General features: G+C 42.0%; 1 protein-coding gene across 1 annotated transcript in view; it reads right to left on the bottom strand.

Annotated features, from left to right (window-relative positions):
- Positions 1-18,137, bottom strand: part of SPIDR (scaffolding protein involved in DNA repair) — a 179,968-nt gene extending 161,831 nt beyond the window's left edge. Inside the window, exons 1-3 of the mRNA XM_015425441.1 lie at positions 17,754-18,137; positions 10,034-10,290; positions 6,755-6,852 (exon numbers count right to left, since the gene is read on the bottom strand). Coding sequence (XP_015280927.1) covers positions 6,755-6,852; positions 10,034-10,290; positions 17,754-18,137 — 739 coding nt within the window. The remainder of the gene's footprint in view (positions 1-6,754; positions 6,853-10,033; positions 10,291-17,753) is intronic.
- Positions 18,138-18,744: the final 607 nt, after the last annotated feature.

Genomic DNA, 18,744 nt, shown 5'->3' with positions numbered 1-18,744 from the left:
AGGCTTTAGCATAGTCAATGAAGCAGAAGTAGACGTTTTTCTGGTACTCTCTTGCTTTCTCCATAATCCAGCAAATGTTGGCAATTAGTTCCTCTACCTCTTCGAAACCCACCTTGTACTTCTGGCAGTTCTCTATCCACGTACTGTTGAAGCCTAACTTGTAGGATCTTGAGCATGACCTTGCTAGCGTGTGATATGAGTGCAATTGTGCGATAGTATGAACATTCCTTGGCATTGCCCTTCTTTGGGATTGGAATGCATACTGACCTTTTCTCATCCTGTGGCCACTATTGCGTTGGAGATACAAGCTGTATAAAGAACAGCAGCTCATCGCTCTGAGTTGGTCTATCCTCACTGCAAAGGCCCCATGGGTTGGGAGGGGTGTAGTGGAAAACCCGCATGGGTGGACTGGAGAGTCAGCGGTGCAGCACTGGGCAGATGCTCCCACACTACTTGACTGCTGCAGACAAATTTATCCTGCCATGCTGAAGCCACAATCCGAGAGGCTCCACCCACTTCCCTCCCCAAGAAGAAGAACATAAGAGATTGGATTTATACCCCGCCCTTTACTCGGAGTCTCAGAGTGGCTTACAAACTCCTTTCCCTTTCCCTCCCCACAACAGACACCCTGTGAGGTAGGTGGGTTGAGAGAGCTCTTTCAAGAACTGCTCTTTCCTTCAGCAGGTGCAGGAAATTCCTACCTCCTCTTTTATCAGTGACATTCTGATCTATGTGCACAATATAAAGTTTCTGGAGGGATTTTACAGGACTCTAAAAGTTAAGTTGGTCCAATCCCCTCCCACTGATTTTTAAGCTCATTTGTCTCTTTCAGGTTTGTCTTAAACAACAGCAACAGAATAAAAAGACACGTAGATGTCAGTCACAATCGTGTTCATTGTCAAATTTTTAAAATATTACAAGGGAAAACAATGCAAATAAAACAAGAAGTATAGAAATACGGTACATGAAATGCAACTATAAATCCAATAAAACTAAATCTGAGAGAGGCAAAATGTTGATAAAACTTTGCTTGTGTGTGCTGCAATGGGGAGCTATTATCTGTAGTGTTCTCATTAGCCACTGTGGACAGAAATAAGAGATGAGTACCAGTCAAGCAGAGATGCACAACTCAATGGGTCTTGATCACAGCTAAGCAGGCCATAACCTTGTGCCATCACCAGAACACATCCCACAGTTATGATAAAAATAAGCTTAGTTTTATTTCACTCAACCCATGCTTAGAAGTCCAGTTGGTACATAGTTATCAGCATTAAAATATGAGAAGCTGGAACCATCTCATTTCCCCCTCCCCCACTATTTCCTCTTTCCTTTCCTGAAAGCCCCCATAACCCCTCCCCTTTTCCTGCTTCCTTCTCTCCTTCCCAGCCTACATTTATCAGCCCTTCTGTCTCCAGCTTTCCTTCTTCCCCCCTCCCAGCAGCCTCTACCTAGGAAAACTATGGCCCAATTGAGTGATGGTGGCCACTGGGCCAGGTCCACTTACATAGTAGGAAAACCTCAAGGACTTGTAATGGCATGCCTCACTTTCCCCTGTATCCTCCTTCCCTCACTATTTCTTCTTTCCCTCCCCATGGCAACCCCCATATCCTCTCCCTGTACCCTATTCTCTTCTCACACAATCACCACCTAGCTTTTATTTGCCTACCATCTTCAGCTATATTTATTATTTATTTACTTCATTTATACCCTGCCTTTCTCCCCAGTGGGTACCAAAGAAGCATACATTATTCTCCTCTCTTCCTTTTTATCCATACAACAACCCTGTGAGGTAGATCAGGCTGGAAGTATATGACTGGTCCAAAATTACGCAGTGAGCTTTCTCAGCAAGATTTGAACCTAGGTCTCTCAGACCCTATTCTGAAGCTCTAACTGCTACACCACACTGGCCTTCATAGTGCAACCGCTGCTGAACAGTAGCAAGCAGCCAGGACTAGTTGAGCCATGCAAATCAGGCAGTATCAAGTAATCCAATGGTTGCTGTCAGGCCTCGTGTTGCCAACCTCTAGGTGGGACCTGGAGATCTCCAGTATAACAACTGATCTCCAGACAACAGAGATCTTCCCCCCTTGAGAAAATGATTGCTTTGGAGGGTGGCCTCTATGGCATTATATCTGGCTGAGGCCCCTCCCCTCCCCAAATCCTGCCCTCCTCTATCCAAAAATGTCCAGGGATTTCGCAACCTGGAACTGGCAACCTAGCCAGGCCTGGCCCAGATGAGTCCTACCTCAATGGCCAAAACAGCCCTGGAAAGGAACCTGCCTCTTTCTTCTGCCTTTCAATCACTTAATCTCAGCCTGGAATGTTGTGGATGACTAGCAACCGCCACTAGGGGAGTCCGCTGGTTAAAGCTAGAGGAGCTTCTTTTATTGTTTTGGGTTTTTTAAAGCCCTTCAATGGATTCCCCTCCCCCCCCCCGATTTTATGTTTTTCAGCAAACCTGGGGCGTTTTGCAGGTTTGTAGGAAGATCTGTCTTGCCTGTTCACAGCTACAATCATCGGATTTAAGCATCTTTAGATTTGGCTGACTTTGCTAACAGAATATAAGATGATGATATCTAGGGCAAATGAGAAACTACATTTTTAAGTAAAGGTGCTGTAAAGCAAATGAACATACCATTTCTGACAGTAATGATCAGTTGCAAGCCGAGCCTCAGATCTCCTTGCCATCAGCTGATTCAAGCCACTGCTGAACAGCTCTGCGGGTGCACAATAGCTGAGATAGTAGAATTTTGTTTCATTTCCTTCTCTCTACGGACTACTCTTGCATTTGCAAAGCAGGTGAAAAAGATACGACCACAGGGTCATGGACAATGTTCCCTCTAAGCTACGGAGACTTGTGAGCAAAAATTCTACTTTGTGAGCTTTGTTGTCAAGCCCGACTCTTTGCGACCCCAAGGACCACATCACGCCAGGCCCTCCTGTCTTCCGTCGTGCTCCAGAGTTTGCTTAATTTCATGTTCGTTGCATCGATAACACTGTCTAACAATTTCATCCTTTGCCGTCCCTTTCTTTGACCTTCAATCTTTCCCAGCATCAGGGTCTTCTCCAGTAAGTGCTCCCTTCTCATTTGGTGGCCAAAGTATTTGAGCTTCAGCTTCAGTATCTGGCCTTCCAGGGAACCATCAGGGTTGATTTCTTTTAGGATTGACTGATTTGATCTCCTTGCAGTCCAAGGGACTCTCAGGAGTCTTCTCCAGCACCATAATTCGAAAGCATCTATTTTTTGGCGCTCGGTCTTCCTTATGGTCCAGCTCTCGCAGCCATACATAACTACTGAGAATACCATTGCTTTGACCATATGGAGCTACTGACATTAAAGTTGTGAGTGAGCAATTTGGCTACTGCATAAATTAGCTTGCTCTGGAGCCATCCTTCCTGAGCTAAGACAAAAATGTATGAGCCGGAAGCTAAAAAACTTGAAGCTTGCTCACACTAACTCAGCTTAGCGGAAACACTGGTCCTGGATGGTCAGGCAATTAAATTATGCTTAGGGGGAGGGCATTCAACTCTCAAAAGGCTGTGCAAAAATGCACATGCATGACCCACAAGCAACTGGGAGGAAACCAGTCTGAATGTGGACCAAAAGGGCTTATATTAGGGTATTATACCTGCTGCTGAGGTCCCTCCCTTCCCCAAACGCGGGCCGTCCCCAGGGTCTTCCCCCAGATCTCCAGAGATTGCCCAACCTGGAGCTGGCAACCATAAGGAATGAAAAGGGCTGGTTTGGACCCAAGCTCTGTGCAGCCCCGTTGGGGCCTGCCTCCTGCCCTTGGCCAAGATGCACTGCCTGTTGCCGCCACCTTCTTCAGCCAGAGTGCATTGCTGTGTCTGCTGCCTGGGGTGCTGGAAAGATGACTGGCTGTTCATGTGCAGCAGGCAGAATCTCTTTGGCCTCACCTCCCTGAGCCCAATCAATGATACTAAGAGTACTGCATTGTATGTAATGTAATGTGTACTGCACAGTGTGCTACTAAGAGTATTCTGTATTCTATGTTATGTGTACTCCACAGTGTGTGACCTGTATGGCCTAAAGGACTATTTTGTTTTTAAAGAGCTATTTGGTCCACTGTAATATTAAAGATATATTTTGTTTAATCTTTTTTAATATATGTTTGTATCCCCAATCTTTTAGGTATCCAAATCAATTTCTGGGTTGGGTTGTTGCCCCTTATTTTGTGTTGATTACATTTTATAGCACATATGGCCTGGCCTGACACAGTGACATTTATGTCCAATCTGGCCCTCGTAAGAATTGAGTTCGACACCTAGTCTAACACATATTTAGATGAACACCAAATGGTAAGATTTATTTTACAATGGTAATTTAGAATTACTAGCGTCTCCCACATAACATCTGGGCCTCCCACTGGAGCTAGCTGGGGCACGGCACTTGCAATGGCAACTGCAGAGGCTCAGCTCACGTGAGGCACTAATCTTGCCCAAGGGAAATCAGTGCCTCTCAGATGAGGCTGAGATGTTGCAGTTACCACAGCAATGCTTCCATCATATTAGTGCTGTGGTCAGTCTCTGATGTCTCACTAGGGATAAGAAGGTGGGGATCAAATTATGCATGCCAGGGCTGGAAATGGCATGTAGCCCTCAGGACATATATTCTGCACCTCTGCTGTACAGTAATCATATTCAGCTCTTTTTTTAACATGGAAAATGTTTAGGCCAAAATCCAAACAATCTATATGCATGCACGAGCAACAACATGCAAAGTTGTTTCAACATTTTTATGGCAGTAGCTCCCACTGTCTAAGTAGCACACCAGTTTTAAAGTTCTTTAAAACGTTTGCCTCTTCTACTCTCAAGGTATGAAAACCTTGCATATGACCAAGAGCTATGTCTACAGCAGAAAATTGTGTTCAACTATTTTTTTAAAAATTACAGACTTGATTCTTAATATTTGGTTGTTTTGGTTGTTAAGGACAAAATCTGACCACCTAAACAACAAATCAAACTAGAACAGCAAAGCATAAGGCTGCGTTTCTGCCAGCTGTTTGTCACAGGATCTGTTACTGATTCCTATAAGTAGGTTCTGGTCTGCTCTGCGTTGCCTTCTGTCAACATCACTAGGGTGTGCAAAAAAAACCCCCCAACACAGTGATCCTGAAAAATATGTATGGTATTGGGATTCAGGAAATATTTGGGGTTCCTGAAATTTTTTGGGAACTCACTGCTTGGAGAAGATGTTTAAATGCTTTCTGCAAACAGTGCCGCATGAATGGAGTCCCAAGCAGCAAGTTCACTCCATGGAGTTCCAAGCAGCGAGTTCTGGGTGAACACATTCCCTTTAAGTGCTTTTTGCAAGCCATGCAGCGGATCGGCTGGGGCAGCATGGAGCTGAGAGTCTTGGCTGGGGCTGACTCTCAGTATAACTGAACAGACCCCCCAAAAAAGCTGAAAAAATCCAGCTTTTGGGGGGGCTCAGCTTATACCGGTACTCAAGTACTGACCTCTGATACCTGAAAAATACCGATAACATGTCTTTCAGGTATTTTTTCTGTTTGATTATGCCAGCAGTTTGCATCAGTTTGATTCTGATGCAGCTGTCCACTTCCATACCCAAAGTGGGTGTAAAGTGCCATCGAGTCACAGCCAACTTATGGTGACCCCAGAGGGGTTTCAAGGCAAAAGAAGAAAAACAGGTTGCTTACCTTTAACTGATGATCTTCGAGTGGTCATCTGTGCAGTCCCACACATGGGTTGGGCGCCTGCGCACAACCTCGACCAGAGAAACTTCTAGAGCTTTGCCTCAGAAAGATTTTTGGCAGGCTCTCTTCCCGCCTTGGGGAGCAGGCACGTACTGCACATGCCTGGAGTGGGGGAGAGAGCCACCACCCACTCAGTTCCTTTGACCGCTACCGGTAAGTCCCATCAAGCCAAAGAAAGGTGAACAGGAGATGCCAGCAGTGGGGAAGGCTGGGTGGGATTGTGGTACTGCACAGATGAAATTTATACTTAGCTGAGGCAACAATGGAGCAACAAAACCGAGGTGTGAACACACAGGCGGTCGAAGAAGAACTGAGTGGGAGGTGGCTCTCTCCCCCACTCCAGGCATGCGCAGTACTTGCCTGCTCCCCAGGGCGGGAAGAGAGCCCGCCAAAAAGCTTTCTGAGGCAAAGCTCTAGAAGTTTCTCCGGTCGAGGTCGTGCGCAGGCGCCCAACCCATGTGTGGGACTGCACAGAGACCACAACGAAGATCATAGGTAGTTTGCCTCTGCTCAGCATCTCTTAACTTCCCTCATAGTCTCCCATCCAAATACTGACCAGGGCTGACCCTGCTTAGTTTCTGTGACCCAATAAAGCATGCTTAATTTGTGTTTTTAAAATATTTGTTGCTAATTTCCAGAAGTTGGTATTATCAATTACTTTTACCTTTGCTGACCTAATACTTCAATATTACCATACATACATAATCACATGACTTCAGAACAGTTTGGTGGTAGTGTCTGAAAATATCAGAAGTTTTGTGATAGGATGACAATTATTACGTCTTTTTTCACGGAAGAATCTGAGTGATACCAAGTTACTAACAAGAGCAGGAATATTGTTTGGAAGTGGTCCACAGAACTTAGTTAGGAAACACAGAAGATCTCTCAGTACTACAGCCATATTGGACACATATTAGGCTGGCCAACCTCACTGACCATGTCCTGCTGAAAAAATAGGCACATACTGCCAAAGGAGTTTACAGAAATAAAAAGTCACATTCTACAATGGTTCTTACCTGGCGTTTGATTATCTGAAATACAATTATGTCGCCAAAAGTTAATGGCAGCCCTCTCTCGGTTCTGCAGTCTATTCAGTCGTTCTGCTAGTCCTCCTCTACAAGGAACAAAGGATTACACAATCATACTGAGATCAACTTTTTAACCCAAACACTACAAGGTAGATGTAAAGTAGATTCCTTACAGTGAATGAGACACTGTAAGACCCACTTGCACAAACTGATGCAAACATAATCAGTATCTTGAACAACTTCTATTTAGTAGAAACTGCATTCCTATACTATTTATCTCCTGTGTTCCAGGAATAAGGAGAGGAGCAAATCCGAAAGCAGCACAAGAGAACTCTCTGGGTCAGTGCAACTCTCTTTGTGAAGGGTGTAATTTCAGCCACAATTCTCTGTTGAGTATACTTTGACCATTAGCCTACAGCACAGTACTGGAAGATGTGTGACCATTGGCAAGGAGTGTGTCCCAAAATACTTTTTACACATACTTGACCTCTTGATTCATTTCAGAAGCTGGGTCAAGTGTGCACTTTAAAGCAGGTGAGAAGTTGTTCATGGCTGAAATAGTTCAATATTTGAAACTGAGAAAGGGAATGGCATGCAATGCAAATATGCTTTAGGTACTATTGTAGCAGTGCTAGTATCTACAATTCAGATCTAAAATGATGGCTACTCTGTGACTTCATGTGATAATGTAACAGGCAGTGGTAGGTGGTTCACATGTAATGCCCAGTTACAGCCTCCCCTCTTCATTCACACTTATTCCCTCCTGATGACATGTTGAACTAATGCTTCTACTTATAATGTAAAAGTTCAGGTGAGGTCATGTTTGAAATTCCCTCAGTTTTGAAGGGGGTGGCATCAGTGTTTTCTTGGCTGAGGCCCATCATTATTGTCCTAAGGAAGCCAATCAGTGTACCTGCCTACAGGCATTTAGAGGCATAGACAGGCTTTCAAGAACTGATACACTTCATCTGACTTTAGCTATGCTATATTGAACGAAGCATCTGATATATATTGCTTATATTGAAACAATGTAACACATTATCATTTTGTTTTATTTTTATTATCTATAATTTCATTTTATTAGACATCTGCCTTTTAAAAAATTGTTTCATATACTTTGCTTCTAAGCTATTTCACTTATATATAGCACAAACTGTTCTTTGCAGCTAAGAATACTATTTTTTAAAAAGTTTCATAATTTCAGTAATCATGCATTTGAAAAAACAGCTAAAATTGTAACAAATAGAAACCCCAAAAAGCATATGTGTTATTTGGAAATAACAAGACTGGAGAAGTTCAGAATATTTTATAATCACATAGACCCTCTTCTTAACCAATTAATCATCAGCCCAAAGAGAGTTATGAAAGAAACTTGCAAACACTACATAAATGTGTCTGCCTGTCTCCTCCTAGCCCCTTTCCTGTGTATAAAGGTAGATAATACGTGAGCTGGTACTTTAAAGTATATTGCACTAAGGTAGCTTGCAAAGAAATCTAAACAACAACATACAGGCTCAATCAAGGCCTAGCGTAGCCATTCAGCACTGCCATTCAATACCTTGATATTTTCCTTCTTAAAGTTTGCAATAAAAAACTACTTACAAATATTTATCACTACCAAAAATCCTGACTGCAAGCCCATCAGCAATTTACAATATAAGAAACTTTTTTTCAGAAATCTTACCCTAAGTTAGACCATGCACTGAGTGCAAAGAAGGAATGTTACTTCAAAGCTACAAATCAAGGTCCTAATTTCACAGTGATAAAAACAAATGTTAGGGTCAAAACAGACATGACACTCGGGGTTCCACATTTGGAGCTCCCAAGCATTTATTTTTTTAAAAAATAGGAGGTAATGGGGACCTTAGCACAGGGGGAGGAAGGACAGATTTTATCCTATCCTATGACAATGCTTTCCCAACAAACAGTCTCAAGGAAGTACTACTTACTCACCCTGTTGGATCAAACATACATTCACTCTGTATGCTTCATGTATCTTTGCCACAACTGGCCAAATATCAGCACTATGGGGCCATTTTAGATTAGGAAAACAGCATGAACTAGCTCACTGTGAGTGGAGCTTTGTACCAGGCTACTCCATGACTTCATGTGATAATGTAACAGGCAGTGGCAGGTGGTTCACATGTAATGCCCAGCTACAGCCTCCCCTCTCAATTCACACTTATTCCCTCCTGCACTTTTCTTTCACTATAAACTATGGTTTCTATTACATCTGAACTGGCAAACTATACATTGCATTTGTCCTTCAAACAAAACCTGGAAACCATGGTTTGATCTTTGTTTCCAAGCCTGGTTGAGCACAATCACATTACAGTGTGCTGGTTTGGACATTAAAGCAAACAATGGTATACCTAAACAGAAAGCATGGAGAAGAGAACTGGAGGACACAAGGAGAGGAAGGAGCACACAAGCCTAAGACTCCCTCACACAATACCAAATGATACTACATGTAAATTGGCTCACTTTGGACAGTAAGTGCTTCTCCCATCCTGCATAACCTCTGCCCCAGTTCTCAGGGTAGTTTTGCAATGGTTAAAAAATCACTTTAAGGAGAAGAATGTACATATAAATGGGTCTTTTTAAAGAGAAAGAAAAAGATGGGCTGTCTGCATGAGCCGTGAGGAGAGAGGCAAAACTTACTGCTTAACCACTCTGCAGCACTGTAAAGCCAGGAGGAAGGCAAGTTCACACCACAGATGAACAAAATATAAGCCTTCTTTTAGATCACTCTTCACTTTGAGGCTATCTAGTCCTCTCACATGTTCATCACCTTGGTTTTCACCTGGTGATTTACTTGTTTGAAAGCACATGTGTGTGGAAATCTCACATGGCATGGCTTTGAGCACAAGAGTTCCCCAATTACACCATCATCTCACACAGGCTACATTTTTTGTATCAGGAAGGTTTCAAACAAATACTTACCGACATGAAAAAAGAAATGGGATAGTTGCAATAGGAGATTGTATCTAAGCAATTAAATATTTGATTGTTTGGGGTGGGGACTACTTGTGTGAATGCTTTGACAAACTACAGAGATATTGTGATCTCAACTCACCATCTCGTAGAGAACTTCTGAAATTTAAGTTGAGCTTGCAGGGATGATTCATAATGTTCACTTTTATTGCACAACCCTTCCTTTCCAAAACAACGCTGTCAGATATTTAACCCTTATGTGGATGTCTGCAGTGTTGAAGTAGTACTGGTTAACATGAAATATTACATTTAAAAATTCAGATATACATATACCTTAGTAATTTTCGTTTCTTTGCAGAATCATCTAGACTCTTCAAATTCTTGTCTATCTTTTTCTTAGGTGTTTGCAGAACAGCCTGAGCAGATTTTAACCAGTCAGTTGCAGATCTTCCAGTATCCAGCTCAGACCCTGCTCCAAAACTTAACTGGAGATTTTTTGGCAATTCTAAATTAGCTGCCGTAGTTTCTATTTGGCATTCATCTACATTTTCATTGTCTGAGGAATATTCAGAAATTTCTATAGATGTTGTCTGCAAAAAAGCAAATACAGTACGCTTACTGCAAGAGAAGCAAACCAATTGTCACAGAGTCACCAAGAACAGAAAACCATACAATTGGATTAACTACTAGTAACGTCCTATATAATCTACCTTGACAAAATGATTTTGCTTTAGTTTGTACTGCTGCAAAGTTCTTTCTATATCAGAAAGTCAGCACAGTGTAGTGCTTAAGAGCAGAGGACTCTAATCTGGAGTACTAGGTTTGATTCTTCACTCCTCCACATGAAGCCTGCTGGGTGACCTTGGGCCAGTCACAGTTCTCTCAGAACTCTCTAAGCCCCATATACTCACAAGGTGACTGTTGTGGGGAGAGGAAGGGATGTTGATTGTAAGCCACTTTGAGACTCCTTAAGGTAGAGAAAAGCAGGGTATTAAAACTAACTCTACTTGTACTAATGAATATGATAATTAGATGGCTCAGTAGTAGAAGCTCTGCTTTACCTACAGAAGATCTTAAGCACAATCTCAGACATCACCAGGTAAAGGATCCCAGTTACCAGGCACTAGGAAAGACCTCTCTTTGTACAAGACCCTGAACACTTACTGCTAGTAAGGAGAGACAGATACAGAACTGCATGGAGCAATGATCTGACAGTATAAAGCAGATATGTTGCATATATCTCCATGATGTTTCAGACAACCAAGGTTCATGGGGGGAAAGTGAGCAAACCTCCCCCCCCAACAAAATACCACCTCTGAAAAGAAGAAACCCCACTGAAGTTCTAGACTAAGTGGAATGACTTTTCAATTTAAGCATCAAATTTCATTTTGTCATGGAGACACACTCCAACTTTATTATAACTTTAATCATAAAAACGTGTGTTCCATTTACATGGAGAAGTGGACCAGCCAGTATTTCTTAGCCCTAAGGGTAATTCTTTCTTGGTCTTCTTTGTGCATCTGCCAGGGAAGGATGCCTGCAGTTCAACAATCATCCTATTGGTATATATTCACCTGAGCCAGATTTCCTTGCCAGTAAGTCTGATACAAACTACAAAAAACTTGCCCAGAGGTAAATGACTGCTCATCCATTTGTCCATTGGCTGTTTTTTTATCATCCCAGGTTTTTTAAATCAACTCAGAAAACTGTCCACCCCTGTTAAGTGTGGCCACATATAAGCAGAGATTCTTACCGCATAAATGTATCAACTGTTGTAACATGGGTGCAGGTAAACAACTGATAAAAGGATGGATCCTTACAGGATTTCTTTCTCACTATCTGTAATTAGTGGGCTGCTGCCCATTACTAAGACCAGTTGACCACTAAAATAATCCAAACCAGGTGCTTAAGATACTACAAATAGAAAAGGGCACAGATGTGGGGATGAGTATCACTTGTGCCCCCCAGTCGATCCATACCACCACAGAGACACTGGCAGCATTGCTGTGGCTTAAAATATTCCTAACCATGAGCAGTATAAGAGGAAGCTGCATGTTTAGCACATCTCAGGTCTGAGCCAAGACCCTTCAGGTGGTAATGTTCCAAGCAAAACAGAAGACAGTGACAAGTATACTCTCCACCCTTTATCCCCGTGTCCAGAGATGCACTCCTATGATTCTGCTAGCAGAGTGAGGCTCAACTTGTCCATGTAATAAGCAGCATATTAACATGCAGCTGCCAAATACTCTGAATCAGACTGCCCAGTATTGATTGTAGTGAGCTACTTTAAGCTTGGAGGGGTCTCTCTATAGGCCCACAACCTTGCACTATGAATGAGACCGGCACAAGGCATTGTTTTATATTGTAATCAAGAAGACACATCCAGTCTTCTGTCCCATATTTTATTACTAAAATTATTACAGGCTTGACAGCATTAAACCAGTGACTATCATCGTCACTAATTATTTTTCCTTCTCATTTTGCTCAGTGCAAGAACCTGAAAACTATGGAAAAATATCAACCTGAGGACTGAACACCCCACTTATAGAAATGATAGTCACCTCCTTTGGACTGAAAAGCTACTTCAAAAGGGCTTCATTAGGAGAAGAGTAACAACACAGAAAAGGCTCTTAACCCTTTCCTTGCTCAAAGTATTCCACATCAAGCAGGTCTCCCCCCCCCCATCATGGAGTTTCAAATACACTCCTAGTCCTTCCTTCCCAGCGTGGCTTTTCATACCAAAAAGGAGAGAGGAGGGGGATCTTATGCTGCCATCACACTTGTACGCATTTCACATGCAGCTGACCCTCAAGTTTTCATTATTCTGAAGAAAGGTTTTAGACTCCTTAGTTGTGGAGCCTTGCCTAAAAATTTGCAGCCACTCATTTGAAGAATCAAGTTTCTCCATTCATTCCCAATGGGGGTGATCTATAATGTGCACAATGATATGAGTTTACACAGAGCTCTGGATTGGGCATTATCCTCTAAATCTGGGGGCTGGAGATTATATTGGATCCAGGCAGCTTCTTCACATAATTTTTCACCTAATGACAGCTAGGGTGGTATAGTGGTTGAAGTGTCAGTAGGATCTGGGAAATCCAGGTTCGAACCCCCACTTCTGCCATGGAAGCTCGCTGGGTGACTTTGGGCCAGTCACACACTCTCCGCCTAACCTACCTCACAAGGCTGTTTTGAGGATAAAATGGAGAGAACAATGATGTAAGCCACGTTGAGTCCCATTGGGGTGAAAGGCAGGATATAAATAAATAAATTCCCCACCTTATTACAGACCCCATCCCATATGCCTTTTGTCCATGCAGGTCCTATGACCCCCCCCCACCCAATATAGCTTTTGGGGGAGACTTACAGGATCCCTCTCCCCTTTTCACCAGCTGATAACCTGACTGAAGCCAGCTTAGTTTGTTGAGTGACCACAAGCCACTCCATCAGAGCCTCTCACTAATTCTGTTCAGCTGTTATATATCCAGTAGCTATTGCTTGTCTTACACATTTAAAACAATGCAATTCAAAATAAAGTGCAAGAAATTGAGATAATATATTAAAATAAGCACATTTTCCCTGCTGGTGTAGTAGAATTTTATTTTCATTAGAACTGTCTGTTTCGCCCTTTAAACAGAACCTTTAAAGTTTTTAACACCCAAGTACCCTCCCCCCCAACCCCATCCCTTGTTTACATATTTTCTTATAGCTTGGCAGTTTTCCAAAAAGTTAAACACATCCAATATATACAAAACATTGCTTAAATTTGCATAATTTAGCTTTAACACATAGAATGTAATTAAACATAACTTTTCATAGCAAAGCACTGGGAGAAATATTGGCACACAATACAATGTAGCATTGCTTTAGGCAGAAACCAGCAACAGAAGAATCTCTGCTAGGCCATGCTTGCCTCTCACTTGGTTTTGGCAGTGTCCTTAAAGTACTATACTGCTTAAATGAGATCCTTACAACGTATGATTTCTATCTGAACTGTAATCTCATTTATTTTATTAAAATGCATTCAGAAAACTAATGGAAATCTGTCCCAATTTACATCTTGCTGATAATTGCATGTTTAGGTTTTCATTTCTGATACATGAACTAATCTGGTATTTCTACATACTAACAGTATAATCCTAAAGGGAGTTACGTCCTTCTAAGCCCATTGACTTCAATAGACTTGGAAGGGTGTAACTATGCTCAGGATTGCACTCTAGCAGTGCCAAAACAAAATGTTTAGTTTCTTAGATTTCTTCCTAATCTAGGCCACTCTTTGACTTATACTCATTATTTGACAAATACTAAGCATATGAAGTTTAGTAAGATTGTGTGATTGAACCTGCTTCTAATGTGTTATAAAGATGATGTTTAAAATACTCATCCAAAAATCCTAAGCTTTTAAAATCACTGGTTTGACAGCTAGTTGTGCCTTTGTTCAAAAGGAAGCAGCGATGAGAGCTTCTGGGAGCCTCCTAAAATTCCAGAAAAGGCAACAACCCCCCAAAAAACAGCTTACCAGGTACTTTCCCCAGCTATATCAATCTGTGCAACACCCAATTAGTTCTCCCCCCATTTTCTTCTACAAGTTGCCTCTCAGGTTCACAAATCAATTTTTACTTCACATATGACACTTTATGTTTTTGCATAACCTGGGTTCTTTGTAGGGTATTCTTCCACTTTAGTTCTTACAAAAATGAACCAGTCTTCTCTTGGCAACCCCATACTTTGATTTCATTTGTGGATCATCTCGTTTCTCCTCAGTTTTGATGCTCATCCTATTTTTCTCTCAGTCGCTTGAGTCCATACATCATCACTATATTCTCGTAATTAATTCCTTTTGTTTTTTCATCACCTACACCAGGGGTGTCGAACTCATTTGTTATGAGGTCCAGATCTGACATAAATGAGACCTTTTTGGGCTGGGCCATGTGTGTCATAAAATGTAATGCCAGATAGCGGAGATATAAACTTTATAAAGGAGATATAAACTTTATAAAGGACACAAAGGGTTAATCATCCTACTTGCAGGGACCTGCCATTTTAAATTCTGACTGGACCCCAGGTCTTTGTAAATCAAATCAGGAGGAAAAAGGGAGTGGGTGGGATAAAAAGACAAAGCTGCCTTTGAACCCCAAGAATTTTGAATCATATATGGGGGCAGCACCCTTCACACATTGTAGCACCTTCAGAAACAGTGGCCAATTCTCATTGTTTTATTAGCTTTTAAAAATGTTATAGCTGTGCTTGTAGTAATAGCTTTAATTAGTTGACAATATATATGTGAAGGACTAAAAATGATGTAATTATCACATGTATTATTAGAACATTTGTTCTTTGTTACAGTATGGTTCTTTGGATTATGGATTGTTGTCCTTCTAAAATGGGTATGAATAAGTTAGAATGAATGAGTTTGCAGATGCATGTTCATCACTTCATTATCAAATGACAACTTATCTGGGCAACCTACATTTTAGAACTAATCAGTATGTTTGATTAAAGGCAGGGGACAAATAGTAAATTTTTCAATGTGTTAAACATTAAAAAAGAATATTGTGCATGTGTGATACGGTCTGAACACATGAAGCTGTCTTATGTTGAATACTGACCCATTAAAGACAGTATTGTCTACTTGGACTGGCAGAGGCTCTCAAGGCAGAGTTCCTTCATCACCTCACTATCTGATTCTTTTAAGCTGGAGATGCCAGTACTTGAACCTGGTTCCTTCTGCATGCCAAGCAGATGTTCTACCATTGAGTCACTTGCCCCCCTCATCGTCTGGCATTTTGAAAATTTTGATATCCCATAATACTTATTTGAATTGCACATCATATGTTGTAGGGTTACAGTAAACTTGATTTTTTTAAGAAAACAGCATTGATTGTAATAGAGAAAGTTTTACTGCTGGATTTTTAAAAAACAGAGTATGATTAATTCATTTTTATATTTTATATTGCCTCATAATCATAAAGTTCCCAAGGTGGTACAAAAATTTAAACACAAATCACAGAAACAAAACTTTAACGACATTTTACTGAACTAATGTGCAAATATATATATCATGACAGATCTAACCCCTAAGACAAATACAAGACTTTTCTGTTGTTCCAGCCTGAGAGCCCCTACACGGAAACAAATCCCCCTCCTGAGTTCCCTACACTCCTAGGATCTATGCAGTCAGAGGTATAGCCCAGGAGACTTCATCCTGCATTAAACCAGAGAATCATGACAGGAATTAAATTAAATCCCAGTTCATGACAGGTGAGAAACTCAACTCTTAATCAAGGGCTCATCTTGTGACCTATGGGATCTCCCCACAGACAGGCCAAATGAATGACCAGTGTTTGCAGTCATATTTCTCACATATCTTTACACAAGCATATATGCAATCAGGTTGTGATAATCCTGACTGGATTGACACAGACATTAATTTTCAAATAAAAATATCAAACTATATTCTAGGAATCCATACTTCTCTAATCTATGAACTACATTTTAAGACTCAAGCACACTCCCACCATTCTTCTAATGTTATATTCTGCTAGCCAGACTACTGGTAATCGGAATTTCCCTCTAGGTTGGGACTTGGTCAGTGCTCCCCTGCCTAGCTGACGAATAGCCACTCTATTCAGAACTGAAGAGAAATGTTAGCAAAGCCAGTGCAAAGAGCAGGACGATTTCTTTTTCTGCATTATAAAACTCAGTTTGCTAGATAATCATACCTCTGCAGAAAGCTCTGCAAATCTCACTTACATTCGTTGTTAAACTAGTCCTGATGATTGGTGATCTCACATCATTCAGGACAGGGAATGTCAAAGATACAAATATTAAAATGTTATATTTATCTCATTCATAGTAATAAATACATTACAGGGTATATATAAACTTACAGTAAGAAATATGACGTAAATATTTTATATATCTCCAATCTTTAATTCATATTAAATACAAGAATAAAAAATACAGAAGTTTTCCATTTCTTTGACTCTTGATCAGCACAACAAAAATTCAGTAGACTGTTAACAGGGACAGTATAACCAAGTCAGTCAGCCCACGGCAAGTGAAGGAAAGCATCAATAAGACTTAAAACGAAACTAAAACTAAGAACAATTCCAGACACTTTTTCTCCCCCATATCAGAATCACTCAATTAAACATGGATGCTTTCTACCTTCTAAACCCTTTTTATACAGAGGCTTAGGGTAAAGAGGAAAATTCAGGTACACACCCAAATTTTCATTCTTCGTTGGTTCTATGCAAGGTACTGTGAGTGACACCTGCTTTCTTCAAAGTATAAAACCACAAAAAGGCAACAGTCAGATTGTAAAAGATTAAACAGTAATGCGTGGGCAGTGCCAACCATGATGATAAACACAACGAAATAATAAGACTGATATATCTGCAGGGTTTTTTCCCCCTCAGAACAGCAAGCCCAGACAGTAAATTAATCTACTGCAAAATAATTCTGATAATGATAAGAAATGTTCATATCCCACATGCCCTTTTTGCACTACAGAGTGCTCTCCTTCTAACCCCTGCTTTAAACGAAACAATGGCAGACTCAGATTTAAACAAATTGTTCTTCTGTATTCATGCCTAATTGGGCCTCAAGACCAGTACAGTAAAGTACTGGCTACTATGGGCTGCTCGTTAGCCACTAATTCTTTGAAAAGGGGGTGAAGAGTGAGGAAAAGTATAGTCTGACTCACCAAATATACTGCCTACTGTTCAAACTTTTATTAATGATCACTACCAATTGTTACAGAGAGGAAAGGATTATACTATGCTGGGAAAGACCAGATTCTTAAAGAGGTTTTTTAAAAAATGTTACGTTACAGTAATTTTCACAAGACCACCCAACTATTCGTGACTACAAAGTCTGAAGCAAGTCCAGTGCTCTGTCTATTATACCATTGGAGTTCCCAGCCTCCCGGCAAAGCCGGTGAGGTCCGGGGGCTTTTTTGCTGCCTCGGAGGAGCCGGGGCAGCAACAGAAGCATGACGCACGGCGTCATGACGTGGACGGGGTGGGCGGAGCTGGCTTGGCTAAACCACCGGGCTCTGCTCCTGCCTGTCACAGTTGTAGACTCGTGCTCGGTAGCCTCGTTGGGACGAGGCTGTTGGGCCTATATGAGCCCCAAGGAGGCATTGAGGCAGAACGGAGGTAGCAGCGACCTGATCGGCGGGTCGGCGGCTTGGTCGCGGCGGCACGAAGCGGCATTTTGGCCCAGGATCTGGGCAGCGGCTGAGGACTACAGCGGCCGGCTTGTTTCGGCTTCGACCTTTTTTCTCACGGCGAAGAGCTCTGGCGGCCCTTGAACACGGTTCCAGGGCCGCACAGATAAGCGATTGCCCACCTCCTCCCAATTTGGGCTGGCAGCTGCAGCGCTGATTAGGGTGGCAGAAGTGTCCCTCTTTGCTCACAGGGACAAATAACATTGTTGATTTGTCTGGGAGAGGGTTTCTTTGAGGGTCTGGGGTGGGACCTTTAGGTCTGAGTTGGCAGTTAGTGCTGCCCTATCCCCCCCCCCAGAGGCCAAAATATTAATACTGATAAATGGGTGGGCAAGCACGAGTCAGGAATTATTAATTATTAACGGTAGACTGCTAAAGGCTCAGGGGGTATTAGGAGGCAGGCACTGGGTGACAGAAGCTCTGGCCGGGAGAAGCAGTTACCCTTCCCAACGGCCTGGGATTCATATAAGTGGCAGTGTGATCTTAGGTGCTTAACGGCCCCCTAATGGTCATTGGGTGGAACGCCGCTTTGTGGTGCTGCCATTTTTCCTGTTAAGATTCTTGAGGCAGCCATTTTGAGTGTGGCACTACAGCGGTGGCCATCTTGGTGGGTCCTGGGGTTAGCGGCCATCTTGGTAAGTTCCTTTTTGGGTGGCCATTTTAAAGTTAGTTCTGTGTGGCCATTTTGAGTAGGCCTCGGTTTTACATTTAGTTTTATTCCGTGCTGAGCACCAACTTACTGAGTAGATGACACCAAAGAAGGGGCAAGGGCCTTCCAAAGGTAAGCAGCCATCCCCTAAGAGACCTCAGA

Source organism: Gekko japonicus, unplaced genomic scaffold (assembly GCF_001447785.1).
Source record: "Gekko japonicus isolate JY-2015 unplaced genomic scaffold, Gekko_japonicus_V1.1 scaffold337, whole genome shotgun sequence".
Classification (NCBI taxonomy): Eukaryota; Metazoa; Chordata; class Lepidosauria; order Squamata; family Gekkonidae; genus Gekko; species Gekko japonicus.
The sequence above is the reverse complement of the archived record's forward strand: the minus strand, read 5'-3'. Positions and strand labels throughout refer to the sequence as shown.